We start from the raw sequence: 19,187 nt of genomic DNA, 5'->3' as shown, positions 1-19,187 counted from the left end.
GTTGACGATTCTACTATTGGTACCAAGTGCTGAAGAAAGCCTTTTAGACAAGGGTAGTGGAACTAGAATTTCATAATAAAGAAAGGAAAGGTTAGATTCAATCAGCGAACCGAAACATGAAGTTGCCTAGAGCGATCGAGAGTGGTGATGGAGTCGATGGTTGAGTAAGACTACCTTAGGTGCTTATTAAGTGTTACTTGGATTATGTTTCGAGTAGAGCATTTCACTTTAGTAATTTCCTTGACTAACCGCATTAACAAAACCCTAACCTGCACTTAACTGCGCATTTGGCAGATGGTGAACCATACAAGAGCAAACAAATACGTAGGAAACAACAACGCTACCAACCACAATGATGATGCCAATATAAACAGCAATGCGGCACCTAGGGTCAACAATCACGATCATGCGCCTACATCCGCTGCCAACTTACCCGAGAATGTTGGAAATCAAATTTTGGAAGAATTAGGAAGGTTGAGGAAAACGCGTCAGAATGAGAGGACACATCTATTCTCCGAGTTTCGCAAACAGAGACCGCCGATCTTCATTGGCGAACCTGATCCTAAAATTGCTGAAAATTGGATTCGACAAATTGAAAAGATGTTCAACACGATGGGAATAACTGAACACATTGATAGGATTGATCTAGCAGTTTACCAACTAGAAGGGGAAGCAGACCATTGGTGGGCCTTGATTCGGGAATCCAGGGACATCACCGCAATGACGTGGGCGCAGTTTAAGGAGTTATTTTTGAGGAAGTACTTTCCAAACACAGTCAAACAAGAAAGAATTCATGAATTTCTGAACCTAGAACAAGGCGCAATGACGGTGACCCAATACGTGGCAAAGTTTGAGGAGTTGGCGCGTTATGCGACTCGATACGTAGAAAACGATGAAGACAAAGCACGAAAATTTGAATGGGGTCTAGACCCTACAATTCAAGGAAGAGTTTTGCCTATGCGACTTCCCACTTTTGCAGATGTGGTTGACACAACACTTGATTCAGAACGGGAGGTGGCAGATTCCAAGAGGATTCGGAGTTTGAGGAAAGAAAATAATCATTCCAATGTGGGACCCGAAAGAAATAGTCGAAGGCATGTAGCACGGAAGCCATATTCTAGGGAACCCCAACAACCCCAACAATCGCAGCAGCAAAATTTAAAGGAGAGTTTTCAGACAAGGCCAGCTGGGTTGATCCAGTGCTATCATTGTCAACAGATGGGACACAGGAGGTTTGAATGCCCCCAATTGGCCGGAAATCGAGGAGAGAGCTCGAGAGCAAATACGTAGGTTATTGGCGGGCAGCAACCATGGGTAACTAACTCGGGAGCTACTAGGCAACAAAATTACAAGGCGGGGAGCAATCAGAAATCTGGGCCGGTTAATAATCAAAGGCCAACAGGCAGAATATTTACGCTGCAAGGAGAAGAAAATGAACATCTCACTAAGTAGTATCTTGAGGAAGAGCAGTGCACCACATATGAACCCAAGGGACCGCAGTACGAGCCATGGCTAACTTAGGAAAAATATAACTAGGATATTAGTTATAACTCTTTTGGCTGACCTTTTGTAAAATATATATAGACGATGTAAATTTCCTTTTGTGAATATAGTTTTAGAACTCTTGAGTACATGCTTTATTCATCGTATTCTTTCGTCTTTACTATGTGGATGCAAACCTTTAAGAATTATTTATGCGTTTGATTTTCAATCTCTAAGGCATGAATAGGTCCAAATATAAAATCATCTTGGACACAGATTGACTGTTTGTACACCAATCGTGATCGATGACAACTAGAAGAATGAGATGAGTTACACATTCATTGGGACGCTTTTATTGTTTAAGGGGGATAGACCAACTTCCCCGGTTATCACAAATCAACGAACGTAATGACACCAAAAATCGAGAGAACGATCATCAGGATACATTCATAGTGAGTACGTGGACTACCACATCAGAAATTGGCAATAGGGGTTCTCACAATGAAGCAACGACATCATTACCTATACAACGGGTAGTTTAAAATTTTTGCGATTAAAATACGTTGTCAGAATCTACTTGGAAGCACAATGAGGCAATGCGGGTAAATTATCCACAACTTTTCGACGGCTTAAAATTTCGAGGACGGAATTTGTTTAAGGGGGATAGGTTGTAGAGACCCTAATTTTTGTAATTACCATTAAATCCCTAACCTTGAGTTTATTTCAATAAAGCCCTTGAATTTTTACTTAATTGCATTTTAAACCCTAGAATCGGGAAGCATCGCGGATTAATTCGAGTAAACCCTAATCGATTCCGTAAATTAATAATCACCTTTAAAACCATATTATTAGTTATTAGACCCTATCATTAGATATTAATCACTCTAAAATTTTAATTCCCGGTAATGCCGTTTTTGCTCGGTTTCTCGCCTTTGTTTGCGCTTTAATTTAACAGGATCCAAATTTATTATTTTAACTATTTTCTAATGTTAGTATATTAATAACATATATCAAGGTTTCATAAATTTAGACTTGGTCCCTATATACTTTTATTTTATTTCATTCCAACCCTTAATTGTAATATTTTATTAATTAATGTACTTGTATTATATTATGTTTATAAATGCAAATATCTCATAAAATATCTTTTATATATATATATATATGTGTGTGTGTGTGTGTGTGTCTTGGAGCCCAAGTTGTTGACCATGTGATGGATGAAAAGGGCCATAATGGCAACTTTGACAATATGCACTTATAAAACTTGGTCCCTAAGAAACATTCCCAATCTTTTCTCTCTCTCTATATATATATATGAACACTTCTCCCGCCTCATTATATACATTTTCAGCCATTCACTAGAGGAGTGAGAGAGAGTGATCTTGGAAAAAAAAGAGAGAGGGAGAGAGGGAGAGAGAAGAGGAGAAAAAAAAGGAAGAATTGTGTTGGTCTTGTACAACAAAGGTAAACATACAACATCTCTTCTCTCAAGTTCTCTTACCACTTGTTTTTCCCCTCCTAATACATGCTATTTGTATATATTTGTTGTAGTCTAGGCCTACACACTTGTATAAAGGTGTATTAATCAAGAAATGGTGTGCTTCTCTTTCTTTCTTAAATTTCCAGCAGCAAATCTTTTCCCTCTCTTGAATTTATTTTCCTATCAAAACTCCATAAACTCAAAATCTGTTTTTATGGTACAATATTTGGTATGTCTAGAGTATGTGGTAATTTTTTTAGGTCCTAAGGATGCGTTTTCATAACCTAAACAATTTTTCTAAGTTTGTTACTCGCTGAACCAGAAAAATAGTCAACTTTATCTATTTTTAGAAATTCCAGAAAAATAATCTTGAGCCCAATTTTATGTCAAAATCTTAATCTTGGTGTTATATTTTAACTAAAATTTGTTTGAACTCAAGAGAGTGAGGGGTTTGAGAGAAAAACCGATTTGCATAACGATCAACGAATCTGGACAGATCTTGGTAATTCTGAATTATCTTAAAATATAAATTACCTATCCTACTTTCGTAAATTGAGTTTGAAACTAGACTTATTTATCTACAAACTCACATGAGGGCAGGTCTTTAGGGCCAATAAAACTATTTTTTGCATAGTTATTTTCGAACTGGTTCAAATCTGGAAATCTGGGAATTTATGTTAATATGCTCTTATTTTGTTTGCAACTCTTATATTCTATGCTTCTTGAATGTTTTAGTCTCGATATGTAATCTATGATAAATAGTAAATTTGCTTTACCATGAATAAATTACTTGTTGTTTAGTTTGGATTCGTAATTATACTGACCATGCTTTGCTATAACTGAGAACATAATGCACTTAATAGAGGGGAAATCAAATGGGATGGTAATGGGTTGCGATCATTGTATTAAATTTTATGAGATAATGAACGATGGATTCAAGAGTATGATATAGTGGAATGTATTCCATTTTTGTGAAGTCTTGCGCAAGTGTGTTTCTGAACCCTAACATGGCACGGGAGGTATTCTGGTTGCTTAACGGAAATGGGAGGCATAAGGGTGGCAGTGAGGGTCTCACACAGGGAGAGTATCCCTGGAAGCCCGTTTCCTTGGGGCAGACCGTGATGTCACCACTTGGGTATGTAACCTAGGTGCGTGGGCATCATTGGTAATTGTGCGGTAAGTGACGCACTGGTATTGTATTAACCAAGGGGGAGTCAGAATTGCCCGTGGCCAGAGTTAGTGGTTGGGTAGGAACGGCATTTCGCGGGGAGTTGCCTAGAACTAACTAAAATTGACTATTATTCATGAGAAGTGAAATTTAATTATAAGCTCTACTTAATTATTGCTTTCATTGTATGTTATAATCATGCCGTTATGTTCTTGTGTATTTGGAATGGGAAAAGGGTCGGGGTGTGTATGTTTACTGGGCATTCCAAGCTCATGGCGTTTTATGCCAGGTGAAGGCGAGTTTTACACCAAGAACAGAATCCCTAAAAGCTTTGTGGAACTGTGGCTGTCTTAGAAATTAGATTGCATATTTCCTGTATTTTGGATAATCTTTTTGTATCAAGGAACCGATATGTATCTAAAGACTTGAAAAATTTTATCTGTAACTATTATTAATATTTTATTTTAGTGTAACTATTTGTATTTTGTGCTTAAAAATGATGTGTATCCTCTAGCTAAACCCCGGTGCATCGTTGTATTATATTATCAAAATTTAGGGCGTCACAGTAAATCAATATACAGAGGTGCATCTCCAACAATAATTTCACAAGCAGGGTACATATATGCACAAGTCATGGATCCCCCAACGGGTGATGATACAGCTAACAGATAATTCATGGGTTTTAATGGTCTATTCAGTTTTCGCGAAAAAGCATGCGACACATATAAATGCGTAGACCCTGAATCAATCAGTACATAAGCATTTTGAGTACAAATAGAGAGAATACCTGACACAATGGTCTTGATATTCTGCACATCTCCCGGTACTAGGGAGAACACTCAGCCTTGCCTCATGGGCTCTTTCCCGGTAGCTTTGGGGTTCGGTTTTGGTTCAATAGTTGATGCTGCCACGCTTGGTGTAGCTTTACTATTGGCTTGTGGAGTAGAGGGGCAGTCTTTAACCATGTGGCCCACCTTGCCACACCTGTAACAGGCTCCAGATATTTTGTAACAGACCCTTTTGTGCTTCTTGCCACACTCAGAATAGGGTGGTATGAAACCACTCCCTTGGCTGGGGCTAGTTGTTGACCCCGTATTCTGTTTCTTGTTCAATGGGTTATGCTTGCCTTTCTTGAATTTGAAACCCTGCCTTTTACCACGCCATTCAGACGCTGGTGTTTCAGTTTTCAGTGCCTCGATGTTCGATTCAGCCATCAAAGCTCGGTCAAGAACATTTACATAATTCAGTAATTTCATAACATTTATTCTGTCGAGTATTGCAACATTAAGGCCGCTTTCAAACTTTCTGGCCTTCTTATAATCAGTGTCCACCATGTGTGGTGCATATCTAGCAAGCTCGGTGAACTTTGTTTCATATTCAGCAACGGACATTGTGCCCTGTCTCAGCTGTTCAAATTCAGTTACCTTTCTGTCCCTAACACACTGAGGGAAGTACTTTTCAAAGAAGGCTCCTTTGAATTGAGCCCAAGTCATAACAGTGTTGTCACCACGGATAAGCATCCACCACCTTCTAGCCTCTTCTTGTAAGGTGAAGGTAGCTAACAGTACTTTGTGTGCTTCAGAGCACGGAAACACCTCAAATAACTTTTCAGTCTCAAGAACCCATGCTTCAGCTTTTAACGATTCAAGGCCTCCCTGAAAGGACGGCGGTTTCATTTTATTGAACTTTTGGGTGAGAGCAATTATGTCCCCATCATTAACATTCACATTCTGTTCCGGCTGTACCGGAGGAGGAGGTGGGGGCTGTTGATTCTGTTGTTGATCTAGTCTTTCAGTTATTAGTTCTATCATTCTTTCTAGTCTTGTCATTCTTACCTCAGAAGATGAGGATTCAGATTCACTTACAGTCCTTGCATTATCCATTTCACTATAGACAGTTATAACAGTTATCAACATAGGCAGTCATTTGTTTAAACAGATTAATACATTAGCATATATTCAGTCATGTCATAGCCACACACTTATCATGCTCATGTAATGTCCTAATTGCTTTTCTAGGACATACTATAACTCATTTGGACACGTGTGTGCGGTATAACTCGTGGTAAGTATCGCTTTGATACCACTCTATCACAACCCAAACCCGCCCCTATGGGTTTAGCACCGTAACCGGCCAGTAATCCGAGATTACTGAAGGCCTGCTTAACAGTAATATAGTAAATTAGAGTACAGGGGCCTGGCAGAAGCCAATACAGTAAATAAACAATGTCCAATGAACTGTGATAGTCTGTATGCCAAAAAGACTTTTCATACATACATACATATATATATATATACAGTACAGAACAGTATGTACAACATTTATAATCATTCAGAGCAGGGACCTAATCCCTATAAAACAGTACAGTAACAGTCTATACAGTCTACAAAACAGTTACAGAGACAGACGAGGGAAATTAAAACACCCCTAAGCCATAGCTTGACAGGCTCGGAACCTCGCAGTGAGGCACAGTGGTTGGCTTGACAAAACTGGAGCTTACCCCGACGCTTCTTGCCACGGTCTGGTGCCTGTACACCTACATATATCTATGAGCAGTGAGCTAAAACCCAGTGAATAACACAATGCGTAAAGAGGTTTAGAATGAATGTCCTTACAGTAATGAAAACAGTTCATTAAATCAGCATTTTAGTCGTTCAGTCGGTACAGTCGTATGTGGTACATCTATTAGCATAACAGTACAGTGAACAGTAGGTCTTGAAAGACCGAACAGTCAATGATGGCCATCAATCAGTAAACAGTAGTGGTTCCAACAAGGGAACCGACAGAGATCTCTGTAACAGTAACAGTCAGTAGCAGTAGTTGCTAAGGATGCCACAATACAGTTCAGAATAGAGGACATACATTCATTCTATTAACAGTATCAATTCAGAAACAGTACAGTTCAATTGTTCAAAAGATAATCATTTTTGAACATATCTTTACACAGTTGTTACTCACAGAGTTCTGGGCTACAGTTAGGCTAGAGCGCGTCCCCTGTCGCCAACCCTACACAGTTTACAGATTGAACACACACTAAGCTACACAGTTGGGAAAGATAATAACTTAATCCCTATCTTGACTCGGTGTGGTTCTATATCTATATCCTCATTAAGATGCCTTAAACTAGGCCTAAGAATGCCTAGGATGAAATGAGGATGCAAAGATGCACTTTAGAAGCATTTTCAGAAAATAGGGGTCCCGCTCGAGCGTAGGTTAATCCGCTCGAGCGGACATGCAGACAAATAATTCCGCTCGAGCGCGGACTTACCCGCTCGAGCGTAATGCAAAACAGTCAAAAGTGCTAGATAGGTGAAATTCACACGCGATTGGGCGCTCGACACCCGCTAGAGCGTAATACACAAGGTCCCGCTCGAGCGTAAATTACCCCGCTCGAGCTGACTCAAAAACAAAACAAAATGCTGGGAGCACGATTTCCACGCTCGAGCGCCAGTCACCCTGCTCGAGCGTGAGTTCAAAATCTAGAATTCCTAGATTCGAACCTCAAGCTCAAAATCAAGTTCAAATGTATCAAATTCGATTCCTTTGGGCCCATATCCTGGAAAACACTTCAAAACTCATAGTTAAACAGGATTCAAGGCTCAATTTGTAAAATCAAAGCCCAAAGGAAGATCAATTAAACTTATTTTCAAACCAAACTTCAAGAACATAATCCAAGCATGACACGCATGAGTTAAAACCACTTCAAAGCTTCAATGCTAGCTCCAATGAGCCAATTGTTCCAAAAAAACAAGATGAAAACATGGACTTAACATAACTATGAGCATGCATGCATGAATTAAGCTATAATTCAACAATTAAGAGCCATAACTTGGCTCTAGACTTCAACTTGCTCTAAAACCATGCAAGAATCAATTGAATTCATAAACAAGAGGGTAGTTACACTACCTTAGGTCTCCAAACACAAGAATAGAAGCTCAATTTTTTGCAATTATCTTCCAAATCTCCTAAGCTTCCTAGCAGATTCAAGATGAAAACACTCTAACTCCCTATTCTCTCTCTCTAGTCGGTTTGCTTCTCAAATGTAGCTAAACATATGTTGTATCTGAGTGTAATAAGGCTCAACATATTAATAAACAAAGGCCCCACTAGATGGCATTTAAGTAATAAGTCCAACTCTTATAATTCTTTACCATTTAATCTAATTTAATCATACCAAAACGTATTTCAGATAAATACATCATTAAATCACATAAATTCTACTGATCGTGAAACACTAATCAATTTCTGGTTCGGCCGCCGATAAGGCCTTCAATTTGCAGTTTAAACATAAAAACATAAACAGATAATCAAACAGTCAAACAGATAGACAATGCATTTAAACAGATACAGTCAATCAATCAGTTTCAGATTTCAGTCAGTCAGTTCAGTATTTCAATCAGTTCAATTACTTTTCATAATCAGTCTCAGTTTAGCAGTAATCGGTAGTTTATCGGTAAACAGTGGTGAGGGTTGTTACAAAAACATTAACCAGCTTTTAGGAAGAATTGTCTCAGTTTATGGGTGGTGCTACATTTCCTCAAAGCAAAGGAACAAGGAGGAGGATGTGCTCCTAGTATTACTTGATCTACCCACTTGGCATTTATTGGGTTACTAAGTGGAATAAATGATCTTTGATAAAATCAAAGAATCCCAAAATCAACTCAACAAAAGAAATTGACTTCAAGCAAGTGACTCAATGTAAATATTATATTTAGTACAACTCTCTACATGAGAACCCCAAAATCATAAAGAAATAACAAATATCACATGAAATAGAATGAACAAACTAGAGATTAAAATTCCTCATTTATGTATGTAATAACAAATTAGATCGAAATTACCATAGAACATACCATAGAACTTATCCTAACTTAGTGTGCGTATGGTTGAGGAAAAAAAGTAAAAAATAGAAATTACCATAGAACTTATCCTAGCTTAGTGTCGTCGGATGATCTCACTCCAGTTGTCTGCAAAATTGAACCGTTGTAATGGTGGATTAGTAGTGGACAACACACACTATCACACAATGGTTTCTCTTTTTAATAGACAATGGCATTGTCAAATGAGAAAAAAATAACAACGAAAATGAGTAAGCTTAACAACGTATTAATCGGAGAGCCGATCACCATGGGTCCATTACCACCATGGATCTTCTTAATTATAGCAACTAATGCTTTCCTTTCAGCAAAACCAACTAAAATCTGAGTGTGAGAGTACAATCTAACAAACAATCAAAGTAAAATACCTTTTTGGAGTCTAGTTGAAGATTGACGATGGTTGAGTACCGAGTAGGCATCACTCTAAGATAGACTTTAATAAACAAAAGCAACTTACTCTAGCAATTGCTAATAAGAATTCACAATTTAGCAATTGCTAAGAATCAAGAATAATTTAATCTACATTTACCTTTTCCCCCAAATAGTGATTGAATCTATCATAATTTAATATCTTATTTGATTCTATCATAACATTGACATGACCTATACTTAGAGCATTCAAGCACTGTTAATCAAACTCTTTATAGGAAATGTTGTTTAATCATTTACTTGGCATGTTATGATAGATTCACTCACTATTTGACCAACAAAAAAGTTGAATTATATAAGTAACTGGTTTAACCAAAAGAAAATAAACTATTTTAATTGAGGCATTTTACAGAACATGGTGTATGCACAAAGATACAAAATAAAAGAGCTTGACTGTACCAAAATAGGCAAAATACCCAGAATGAAATTCTCAAGTTTAGAGAGAAATGAGGAGATGGAAGAGGGGCCGAACTAATTTGTAGAAAAAGTCCTCAAGAAGCATTCAACAATATTTCAAGTGGTATTTTGAACACAACAATGTGAGATTTTATTGGCAACAAAGCAAATAAAACACACACACACAAACCACAAAAAAGGAAAATAAAAAAGAAATAGAACATAAAAAAAGAAACAGAACACAAACCCAAAAAAAGAAAGAGAAACCCAAACACATAAATAATGAAATATAGAGTTTAATAAACAAAAGCAACTTAATCTAGTCAAGATCTTCAGTAGATGAATTTCACAATACCTCTTTAGATCTTCAAGGCTTTCCTAGAAATCATGAAGTTTTACCTGATTTCAAGCTAATTCAATCCCTTCATGTTTATCAAATTACCTAATACTACACAAACAAACAAACAAACAAAAATAAGAAAAAAGAATTCATTACATGAAATAGCAAGTTATGAAAAAGTATTAATTTTGCAATCTTAATGATACGTCAAAGTTTCCATAAATTTAGGACTTTTTGCAATGCTCAAACCAATGCTCACTTCCCATCCCATTATTTACCTTAGTGTTAAATGATTTTCATAATGAGAGGAGAAAAAGTGGAAAAAGGGAAGAATAAGAGGTATGCTTGTCTCTAAAGGCATGATGTAAATAATATTAAGATCAAAATGTAGTTGAATACAAATGTAATTTATCAAAAACAAACCAAAAACTTAGACACTAAGAAATAACAACCCTTAGGCACAGGTATATCTATTGTTTTTAAAACACTTCCAACAATTTTCTTGGCATCACACACCCCACAAAACTCAATTAAAAATAACAACCCCTAGGCACGGGTATATATTTGTTGTTTAATAAAAAATATTCCATTTTCATTATTCATTCGTTACCAAATAATACCAATCAAAGCTATTGTACATATATCAAAACTTTACAGTAAAAAATTTAAAAAAATTACCAAACACCAAATAAAGCACACCAGTCATTGCTATTCAATTCTTAAAAATATAATTCAAAATTAAATAACAAACAATGCACACCAGCCAGTGCTTTGCAATATCAAAAAATTAAATTTAAAATAAATAATAAACCATGCACGCCAGTCAGTGTTCTGCAATCTCAAAAAATAAAACGAAAAATTAAAGTTAACTTTGGTGGAGATTTCAAAACTCAATTCCACCCCTTTGTTTGATTTGAGTGTGGTGTTTGCATAGAGTATTCAAAAATTGATTCCACACCCACTTTTGAAAACACGTCTATCCAGTCATCCTCCCGGACATCCCCCCGGACGTTCGGCCTGTTGTTCGGCTGGTTTCATGAATATTTTTTTTTGGGGCAATTGGCACCTATTACTTTTTTATATTTTAAATAAAAAATATTTTCAGATTTAAATTTTTTTTTATGAGCTTTGAATAGAATTTTGGATTGTGTATTTGGTTATGAGTTGTAAGTTTTTGAATTAAATATCATATGTCACATCAAAAATTCCAAACTCAATTCAAAACTCTTCTCAAAACTCATAACCAAACAAATTTTCCACACTCAAATCATAATTCCAAAACTCACAAACTCAAAATACAACTCTATTCTCAAATCATAATTCTAAAACTCTACCAAACCCTACCTAAAGTGAAACCTTATAGAAGAAGAGATTCGAGACTTTCCAAACTTGAATATGAGACTGAAATTGTCTTAAACATCTGTCACTTGGAGAAAATAGAAAATTTTATTACAAGGAACTTACAGAGGGGAAAAGAAGTGTATTTAAAAAATATAAATATAAAAGACCACCTACTTTAATGTGTTGTACACCATTGATGTGTCACATAGAACTAATGTAAGAAAGTGAGATAATGATATGAACAGTTATAACCGATTGTAAGAGATGTACATTTTCAAAAATTGTATTTTTTTTATTATATAGAAGTGAATGTCTCTATTTAATCAGATAGACCCAAAATAGCAATGGAATAAAATTTTTGTCTTAATATCTTACCATATTGTGACCAGATGTACTGGAAGAATTTTCTGCTTCATTTGGTTCAATGTTCAGCTTTAGATTAGACCACAACAAAGTTTCAAGATCAAAAACCTGTAAAAAAAATAAATAAATAAATAAATGACAAATTTTATCCTAAAATGTTTTATGTATCATCAAATCAAATATTCAAACAAAATTCTGACTTCAAGGATACAAAATTTTCATAATGGTGCAACCAAAAGATGTAAATTAGTCCTCACCCTCCTAAAGCACATGAAATGGCTAAGAACTTGAAATGTCCGAGAATATCAATTTAAATTTAGATAGGGATTTGAAAAGGAAAAAGAAAAGATGAGGGAAATATAAAGTTATTATGATTCAAACACAACCTTACATACTTAAGCATAATTATTTTTGTTGATGAAAAGGTACCAATACATGTTTTATAGAGGGGCCAATTTGAGAGAATAGACAAATGTATGCTCTTTACAACTATCATTTAGTAACCAAACAAATATGACATTTTAATCCACAAATGTAAGCGCCAAAAAGTATGAAAAACCATTTCTATGAACATATAAAGAAACAAACCAACCTGAAGGTAGTAAATAGCAATTAAGCACAATCACTGTTTCAACCTTCCATACTAGGTGACAATTTTTTTGAACATGAAAGATCCATTCATAGAAAAAGACTTATCTCATCTCAGAGCAAAAAAACAAATAGAAGTCACCCATTCATAGAAACTCATTTCATTGAAAAAGACTTATCTCATCTCATAGTAACCGATTTCATATTCATATAAATGAAATCAAAACCATAAAGAAACACAAACGATTATGCCCAACTTCTGTACACTCCTCTTTCAGTTATCCATAAAGAAATTGAAGGAAAAAAAATTCAATCAACACTACACAAACAAACCTACTAAATGGTAGCTAAAATGACTTATGACAAATAATAGGGAGCTAATAATTAGAACAAACAACCATATGACAAAACAATGTTCTGCAATAAGAAATGAGTATATATGTTTTATTTCAATAACTTAGAAATAACAATATTAAATTTAAAAAATTTCGTAAACTAAAAACAGATTGAACAATTAATTCCCAATGGAAGCCAAGCATCCTATTAAAGAATTAGGATACCTTTAATGGGTTAACATGGTGCACTGAAATGCTACGAACAACAGCAATTGCCCAAAAAAAAAAAAAGAAAAAAAGCTCAAACTATTCAAATCCACCCATAAGCAAAATATGAAACCAACCTTTTGAATCCATTTAATTTGCTCATGGGAAGCAGCCAACCCATTGCCACAACAAAAAAACAGAATTTAGATTTAAAAAAAAATAAATTGATTCCCAGTAGAAGCCATCGAAACTGTCACTGTGACGACTGGTTCCTTTTTCTCCTTTTCATTTCTTTCTTTGATTCGTTTTCCGTTATCCTCGTTGGATTTGAAACGTCCAGGAATGATGTTCTTGTTCGTATCTTAGTCGTTGTTGAATTTCGATTATTTCGGAAGGTGTGCGAGCGAGTCCAGGTTACTTGGGAGCGAAGTTGAAATTTTGAGCAGCTGGGCCAGGGCCACACGTGCTGGGCCCTAGGCCGCACGTACGGAGGAGGGCCGCTGGAGCGGTGGGAGGGGCCGCTGGAGCGGTAGGGCATGACATCCAGAATTTTTGCTACTGTCTAGAGCGCATGAGCGGATGAAGTGGGCCGCACGAGCGGTCAAGGTGGGCCGCTCGAGCGGTGGAGTTGGCCGCACGAGCGGCCAACTGTGCAGTCTGAAACTCTATTTTTTATAACATTTTGGTCAAATTCTTTTACACATTTTGCTCATTTCTCTCTCTCTCTAAACCCGATTTTCCTCTCCCTTCTCTCTAGAAATCTCCCTCAAGCTTCAAAACACTTTGATTTTTCTAATGTTTGGGTCAAGATCTTCACTCTCTTCCTCTAGATCTTGAAGATCTAAAGCTAGGGCATCACTTGGGTGGAGGAAATCAAGATTCTCTCTCTCTTGAAGCTAGGGTTTCATCTTTTCTTCATCAATCATTGAGGTAGGGGTTTCTTTGATCCTTTTCAATACCTCTACTATGGATAGACATGTGGTAAGTTTGTATTGCATCAAACCATGTTGATATGGATTATTTTTCAAAAATCATGGTAGAGGGTATATGATATGGGTGTAGAGATTGAAATATTATGTGATGGGTTGATGTTGGGTTAATTTGGAGTGTGATTCTTTATATTCTTGATTAGAGAGCTAAAACCCTAATTTTGTTGAAATGCCTAATGGATAAAAAGGGGTTAAAATTGTTAAATAATTGTGTGATGAATTTAAGAAATTTGATGAGTGATTTGATAAATTGATTTATGATTAAGATGGGTTTCATAATTTGAGCTTTTATTTGTGTTGGATTGGCTATGTTTAAAACACAACGAGTTGATGAATTTATCATGTTATGAACCAACAGATTTAATTATTGATGTGGTTATGTTCGGGAATTAAAACGGGTTTTCATGAATTAGTGTGTTTGACTTGTGTTAAGTTGATTTTAGTTAAGTCTAACAATTGATAATTCGTTGATTGATAAAAAGGGATTTAATCATGAGATTAGAATTCATTAAGTTAAACCTTCGTTAAGTAGAAATAGAGTAAATTGTGATTGTGTGATCAATGTAGGATTTCTTTATCTAAATGGTGGAAGTTCAGTTGTGGATGGTATAGTTTGTGTATTGTAAATTGGGAATTCTTGGAATTTAATATCAAAGGAAGATGAAACGATGACGTCCTTTTAATTGAGAAAAGAACATCAAGCGATAGACAAAACCTTGGAGTCATGTTGATTGTTGGTCTAAAACATTGTGAGAATTGGTTAATGGTATTATGTGTTTAACATTTATCTTGTTTAGAGGTTTTGTCCTTGGTCATCGGTGGAGGATGACATTGTGATTTTTGTTATGATTATGTATCTGTAGTACACTTGTGTTATCTGTGAATGTGGTTTGGAATGATGATCGAAAGGGGTGTGATGAGCTGAGAATCAGAGGTACCATTACCTTCCAGCCAGCGCCTGGAGAATTGGCTGTGTTGAGAATCTGAGGTACCATACCCTTCTAGCTAGCGCTTGGTAAAATGGAGCAAAGGTACCATTCCCTTCCAGCTGGTGTTTGGTAAATTGGCATGTTGTTATGAGAAGTGTATCATTGGCTTACCGTGCTGTAGACAGGTAGAGCAGGAGTTATTTATCGTTGTTGTTCAGTTTGATTGTGTCTATCATGTGTTTTGAAAATTGTGACTTTGTAAGGTGAATTGTCTCATATGTCGAGCAGGGTGTTATGTAAACTTGGATGTGCTAGAGAGTGGTTGAGGGAGTTTCCATCATAAGCAATTTTATTAAAGGTATTCTTTGAATCTTGAGTCAAATCATGTTTATATTTGGGTTATGAATAACTTGAGGAAAACAAATTTAGTTAACGTGTTTTCAAAAATACAGGGGATGTTACTTGGTCTTTTGTTACAAATAGAAAAGGTGGTTATCGAATAATAATTGTCTTGAAAGGGGAATTGGGTAAGGAAACTGAAACTTGGTTTTGTTGTACAAACTAAATGTTTTTGAGAAAAGTATTATGTAATTATACTTTGGTTATAAAAGTCACATTATTTATATGATATAAGATTAGCATTCATGATCATAGCTATCTGTAAGTTGTTATTGTTGAGGATCATGTTGAGATCCCTACTGGACTATATGTTCATCCCACGTTGTTGAATCTTTTTCAGGTGATAATCAGGATGTGCTACAAGATTTCGGATTGTCTTTATTTGTTGGCCACAGGGCCTCTTTATGTGTAGGCGGAATGCCATTGATGTAAAAGGGTTACACCCTTCTTTTTGATTGTTAAATGATGTAAGCCTATGGGCAAATTCTTTAATTGTATTTCATGTTGCATTGTTTTATTCGATTGAGAGAATCCCATTGATTTATTCCTTGAGAATATTATGAGCTTCTGTATGCTAACTCTGAAATTGAATTTATAATAAAGGCTTGGTAATGGTAGTCTGAGTAATAAAAAGTGGGGTGTGATAGTCACATACTGTAAAAGACACACACTCACACACAACATCACATAACACAACATATAATATTTTCAAATTTTAGTTCCAAAACTGAATCTAAATTGGGGCCTTTACCTGACATCACAGATTTGTTCCATAGATTAGTTCCACAACATCACAGATTAGTTCCATAACACCACGATTTCTTTGTCCTCATATTCCAAGAGGTTAAAAAGTGAAGACAAAAATAGAAAGGAAAAAGGAACCTACAACTTTATTTTTCTTTTAAATAAAATTTAAATTTATAAATCCTGAAAATATATGAGGAAAAAACCCAATTTAAGACACAAAATTTTCCAAAAAAACCAATTTTGGTTTTGACAATAGGGAATTCCAAAACTATAGCGATTCCGATTTTCCCTTCATTGTTTAATTGTATTCTGGGCTTGGGTCCGTGGATGTTGGTTGTTGTCTTATTCTCGTTTCCATCCTTTACTCTTTGTATTTGAGTCTTGGGTTGTGTTGGGCAGGTTTGAAACATGTTGGTTGTGTTTGGAAACCAAGAGTTGATGCCCAGATTTTGGCCTTCACGCTTGAGCGGGGCTTTTGATGCTCGAGTGGGCCTTTTGCTTTTGTTCCTCCGCTTGAGCGGGGAGTTTGACGCTCGAGTGGGATTATTCAGTCTTCAGTACTTTTCATGCAGGTCATCGGACGCTCGAGCGTCCACTTTCACGCTCGAGTAGGGACCTTCGTCTGCAGAACTTCTAGAAGTGTGCATTTGACGCTCGAGCGTTGCTTTTCACGCTCGAGCGAAAGTCTGTGTTTGACGCTCGAACGGGGCGTTCCACGCTCGAACGGACTGTGTTGTATATCAGTCCGAGTTGTAGCATTTTGAATCACTTTTTCGGGCCATTCTCTCTCTCTAGCTTTCCAAAACCCTATTTTGAGAGCTCCTCTCTCTAGAACTCTCTCTCTCTCTCTCTCTACATTTTGATCTTGGTTTAGTGAGATCCAACCCTTGTGCCTTCATTAAAGTGTTGGAGCTCTCCAAGACCTCCATTTTGATCCAAAAATTTGTGGGTTTGGAGCACCTTCGATTTTCTTCATCTTCTCATTTGAGCTCCGAAATTTGAGGTAGGAATAACTACTCATATTTATGGTCTTTGATATAAACTTGTGGTCATTTTGATTTAATGTTGAAGTTGGGAAATTTTGGGTGTTAAGGTTTCAAAATGTATAAAGAGGGGTTTTGTTCTTTTGACTAATACATGTGTATTTTGGGTCTTAAAATATGATTATTGATGTTTATTGATGATATTTGGACCTTTGGATCAATGTTGACAATAGGAGGAGAAAAACCCTAATTTATTGTGATGAATTAATTTGGAAAAGTTATGGAAATATGAAATTGAGTTGGAAATAATGAAATTGGGTAATTATGAGGTTTAATGGTGGAGTTGGATTGATTGATTACTCTCACCTTTGAAATTGTAGATAATTTATCTGTTTGACAATTTATTATCTGTTTAGAAATAATTATTTTGGGCTATCGGTGGAGGATAGTCTTGATTGTTGTAGACACTGCATGATGATTAGGTGAATTAGAACTAATCAATTGAATATGTCATTGAATATGACGGATAGGATAACACATTGAATATGTGCTTGGCTTGATCATTGTATATGATAAGTGTTTAAATACATTGTATATGTATATTGTTTGGGAGGAGATAAGGGATGTACTCCACGGTTTGGGAGGAGATATGGGATGTACTCCTAAACCGGATTTGGGAGGAGATAGGGGATGGACTCCAGTGATAACTAAGTTGGCCGGAGTGTCCAGGGTGAAAGTCCCGAAATCCTAATTGCATTTGTATAACGTAGATAAATTGAAGTATTGAAATGATGATAATATGAGTTGTAGTCTCATTCGAACTTGAAGTGTTGAAGTGTTAATTATGTGAGTTGTAGTCTCATGTTAATTGATCATAACTGTAACAACCCCAACCTCTGATTAACGCTAATCTATGATTAATTATGCCTAATTAGAAATTTAGTTGAATCTTGAATTAAAATGCATGTGTGTGTGTTGCATTGTTGTGTTTATATCTGTTAGGCATAGAAAGATCTGTTCACGATTTAGTTTCGGTTTGCAAATTGAAAGCCTTATCGGCATTCGAATCAGAAATTGACTTGATTTATGTGCTAGTTAGAATTTATAGAATTTTATGGTAGGCTTAATTAAAATTCGATTCGGAACGATTAAATTTGATTAAAATAATGACATTTGTTTATTTGTGAGCCATTACCACTTATTAGTCTAATTGAACCCCACTCACCTCCTTTATTCATTCTTAATCACACTTGAGCTTTGAGAGGAAGAAAACGTGGAAGAGAGTGAGAGAGAGAAGGAATTGGGATCAAGCTTGAGGATTGGGAGAAATTGCTAGGAGACTTTGGTGGTTTGCTCAAGAACATCTCTAACCATAAGGAATTGAGAACTTTAGGTAAGAATGTTAGTCTCTAGCCTTGTAATTTAGTTGATTAATGCTTGAAATCAGTTATGTAGGCAAATTAACGTATGAATTGAATTAAAGGTTGGGAATTAAGAATGAATTCATGCATGCATGCATGTTTCATGACATTTTAGAGATTTATTTCAAGAATTCCTCCATGCATGTGTTAATTTCACTCACATTATGGTCATTCATCTTGTTGTCCATCAAATTATCAAGTTTGGTCATGTTTTGGAGGGTTTGGATTTAATGAGGTTCACACATGTGATGTTCAAAAATTGATTTTGAATTTAAGTTGAGTTTGTGAAAAATTGATATCCTTTTGGGCCATGATTTCTTGAAATGATCTTTTAAACATGTTGTTCTATGAGTTATTAAGTGTTTTCCAAAGTTTTGGGCCCAGAAAATTGAGTTTGATGCTTCAAAGGTCGAATTTGAGCTTGGTGATCAAATCTGGAATTTCCAAAAATTTGATCCACGCTCGAGTGTGGAACTCTACGCTCGAGCGTGCACTCTGAGTATGTGCACTCCGCTCGAGCGACGATGTTTACGCTCAAGCGTGAAATGCATATACCCAGAAGTTCTTGTGTTTTGCAGTCCGCTCGAGCGAGGGAATTCACGCTCGAGCGAGGGTCTGAGTCTCACGCTCAAACGTTGGTTGAGCGCCCGTCGAGCGTGAAAATCATGTATCCAGCAATTTTTCATGAGTTTACAGTATGCTCGAGCGAGGAA

The 19,187-nt window shown here is 36.2% G+C and overlaps 1 protein-coding gene across 1 annotated transcript; it reads left to right on the top strand.

Moving 5' to 3' along the window:
- The first annotated feature begins 294 nt into the window (after window positions 1-294).
- Window positions 295-1,290, top strand: LOC145800232 (uncharacterized). Its single transcript, XM_082889889.1, has one exon. It carries the CDS (start codon window positions 295-297, stop codon window positions 1,288-1,290), a length of 996 nt encoding a protein of 331 aa, XP_082746015.1.
- The last annotated feature ends 17,897 nt before the right edge of the window (window positions 1,291-19,187 follow it).

The sequence above is a fragment of the Camellia sinensis genome, chromosome 10 (genome assembly GCF_055761805.1).
Source record: "Camellia sinensis isolate YWXY chromosome 10, ASM5576180v1, whole genome shotgun sequence".
Taxonomy (NCBI): Eukaryota; Viridiplantae; Streptophyta; class Magnoliopsida; order Ericales; family Theaceae; genus Camellia; species Camellia sinensis.
The sequence above is the reverse complement of the archived record's forward strand: the minus strand, read 5'-3'. Positions and strand labels throughout refer to the sequence as shown.